This window comes from Babylonia areolata, chromosome 34, assembly GCF_041734735.1.
Source record: "Babylonia areolata isolate BAREFJ2019XMU chromosome 34, ASM4173473v1, whole genome shotgun sequence".
NCBI lineage: Eukaryota > Metazoa > Mollusca > Gastropoda > Neogastropoda > Buccinidae > Babylonia > Babylonia areolata.
The window spans coordinates 14,472,389-14,474,888 of NC_134909.1; the positions used below are offsets into that span (position 1 = coordinate 14,472,389).

General features: G+C 46.2%; 1 protein-coding gene across 8 annotated transcripts in view; it reads left to right on the forward strand.

Moving 5' to 3' along the window:
- The window catches only part of LOC143277441 (uncharacterized), a 179,958-nt gene that overhangs the window by 93,680 nt on the left and 83,778 nt on the right, over positions 1 to 2,500 (forward strand). The window contains exon 2 of one of the 8 annotated variants that reach the window (XM_076582260.1): positions 164 to 505. The exons of the other annotated variants lie outside the window; for them this stretch is intronic. Coding sequence (XP_076438375.1) covers positions 164 to 505 — 342 coding nt within the window. The remainder of the gene's footprint in view (positions 1 to 163; positions 506 to 2,500) is intronic. 8 annotated transcript variants of the gene reach the window in all.

Below are 2,500 nucleotides of genomic sequence, written 5' to 3' on the forward strand. Positions count from 1 at the left end.
TATCGTTTCGATAACAGTTGTGGGCTGTATAATATGTTTTGGTTGAATATGAATAAATTGAATGGGGAGGCGGGGGGGGGGGGGGGATAGTACTGACAGGTACCGTTTATTCTCCATTACCTCTTCTTCCTTTTTTTTTTTTTTTTTTTTTTATTCCCCCCAGGCATGAGCGTTCACGATTTCCTCACGTTTCCAAGCTTACAGGAAGTGGAATGCACTGGGAAAACACTTCCGGAGGAAGTGGATTTTCTCTCCTTAATTCTGTACAGAATGTCGGACCATTCCGTGCTGGCGACGGTGAAAACTTCAAAGAATACGTGTACCACTTTCACCGAATTTTCATCTTGTAGTATAGACATTGGCGACAGCAGAAGTTCGGTGGTGAGGACCTTGGTGGCCGACTTGGGACAAGGGGAGACCACTCTGATAGGATGTAACGTCACGAGCGTGCTCTTGAACGGACATGCCCGGATGTACTCTTGGTCTCTTCCCGTGACGCGGAAAAGTGAGAAACTGCGTGATTGTTTTAGTGGCTTGAGGAAGTGTGTGTGTGTGTGTGTGTGTGTGTGTGTGTGTGTGTGTGTGTGTGTGTTGATGAAAAGTAAATGTGTATTTTAGGTTGGCTGGCTGGTTCAATCTGTGTCTCTCTGTCTGTCTCTCTGTCTGTCTGTCTGTCTGTCTGTCTGTCTCTCTCTCTCTCTCTCTCTCTTGTTTCTGTGTGTCTCTGTCTCTTTGCCTCTCTCTGTCTCTCCCTCCCTTTATCTCCTTCTCATCCCTTTCTTCCTCCCCCCCTCTCTCTCTCTCTCTCTCTCTCTCTCTCTCTCTCTCTCTCTGTCTGCATGCGCTGTCTCTATTGTTATCAGTACCTATTTTCCCTTGTCTCTCTTTTTCTTCTCTCACTTGCAACGTATATGTGTGTGAAAACTCATGCGCCTCTGTGTGTGTGTGTGTGTGTGTGTGTGTGTGTGTGTGTGTGCATATGTGTGTGTGTGTGTGTTGTGTGAGACATTTTCTTCGGTGTTTTGTCTTCAGAAAGCCTGCAAAGCCTCCTGTTAAACGAGCTGAAACCATGAACATGGCTCATTTCTCGTGATTGTGTGTGTGTGTGTGTGTGTGTGTGTGTGTGTGTGTGTGTGTGTGTGTGTGTGTGTGTGTGTGTGTGTGTCCCTCCCCCTCAATATGTGTCTCTCCCCGTCTCTCTCTCTCTTTCTCTTGACCTGTCTCAGTCTTTGTCTGTCTATCTCAAAAGAAGCAAAAACGAAAAAACAAAAAACAGAAACCAACAAAAACCGTTCTATTCTGAAGGGACTCAGTGAGGTTTGCCTTCAACGGTCCAAGGGAAGCAATCCACGCTTTGCTGTAGCATCTCGCCAAACACAGAGAGAGGGTGACACTCTCCTGACAGAGAAAGCGTGAAGAGTTCTTTCCAACAGACAACTCAGTTCAAAGCTGCCATGATGGATTCGCGTGTGCGCGGGTGTGTGTGGAAGTGTTTCTTCCTTTCGCTGATTTTTGGTCGATTCCAGAGCGTCTGTGGCACTGAAAATGGTAGGTAAAGACTCAAATCTTCCTTGGTTAAGGTTTTCAGTGGTTTTTCGTTTTCTATGGAGAGTCTCAGTTTGTCGAGAGGGATGTTTAAAGCAAGAGGAACAGACTTGTAGTGTTGTTCGTATACAGTGAGAGAGGGGACTAGCATCAGCGGCTTGAGTGCTGCTGTGATGGTGAGGGTTTTAGGAAGCAGCAAAGCTTGTTTCATGAAGAAGATAGTTAAACCTCGATTCGACTCAATATTTTGCGTGTGTTAAGAAGTTATATTCGTGAAGGGTTACATTATACATTTGAAAGTATCTATGATTTGTTTTTCGTATAACTTCAAGGATTGTGTATAAACTTGAAAGATAATATTTTTAGAGGTGTCGATTTTGTGTTGGAATTGCAAGGTTTCGACATTCATAATCATGCGATAATGGGATAATCATCGTCGGAAATATAATTACAATAGGCATGGATGTTGGTGAAAAAAGGGGAAAAAATATAGCTGTTGATAATTTGGGCCGTTTCTGTTGATCATTTAAAACAAGGCAACTTAGTTCCTTCGCATGTCTTTCTTTCTTTCTTTCTTTCTCTCCAGGAATGAGAACGCGCAACTTTCTCCACTTCCCCAGCTTACAGGAAGTAGAGTGCTCGGGCGGAAGTCTGAAAGAGGAGGTGAACTTCCTGTCTCTGACTCTGTACAAGGTGTCTGATGATGATGATAATGATGACGATGTCGATGAGTCTTTGCTGGCCACTCTCCTCTACCCGCAGAACGTCTGCCACACTTTCAGCGAAGGGTTCTCCTCCTGCTCAGCTGTCAATGGGGGTGGGGGTGGTGGTGGTGGTGGTGGGAGTGGGCGCGGGGGCAGTGGTGGGGGAGGGGGTGGGGGTGTCGGCCGGAAGTCGCTGGTCAGGACCCTGGTGGCGGATCTGGAAGAAGGGGAGAGCACCTGGGTAGGGTGCA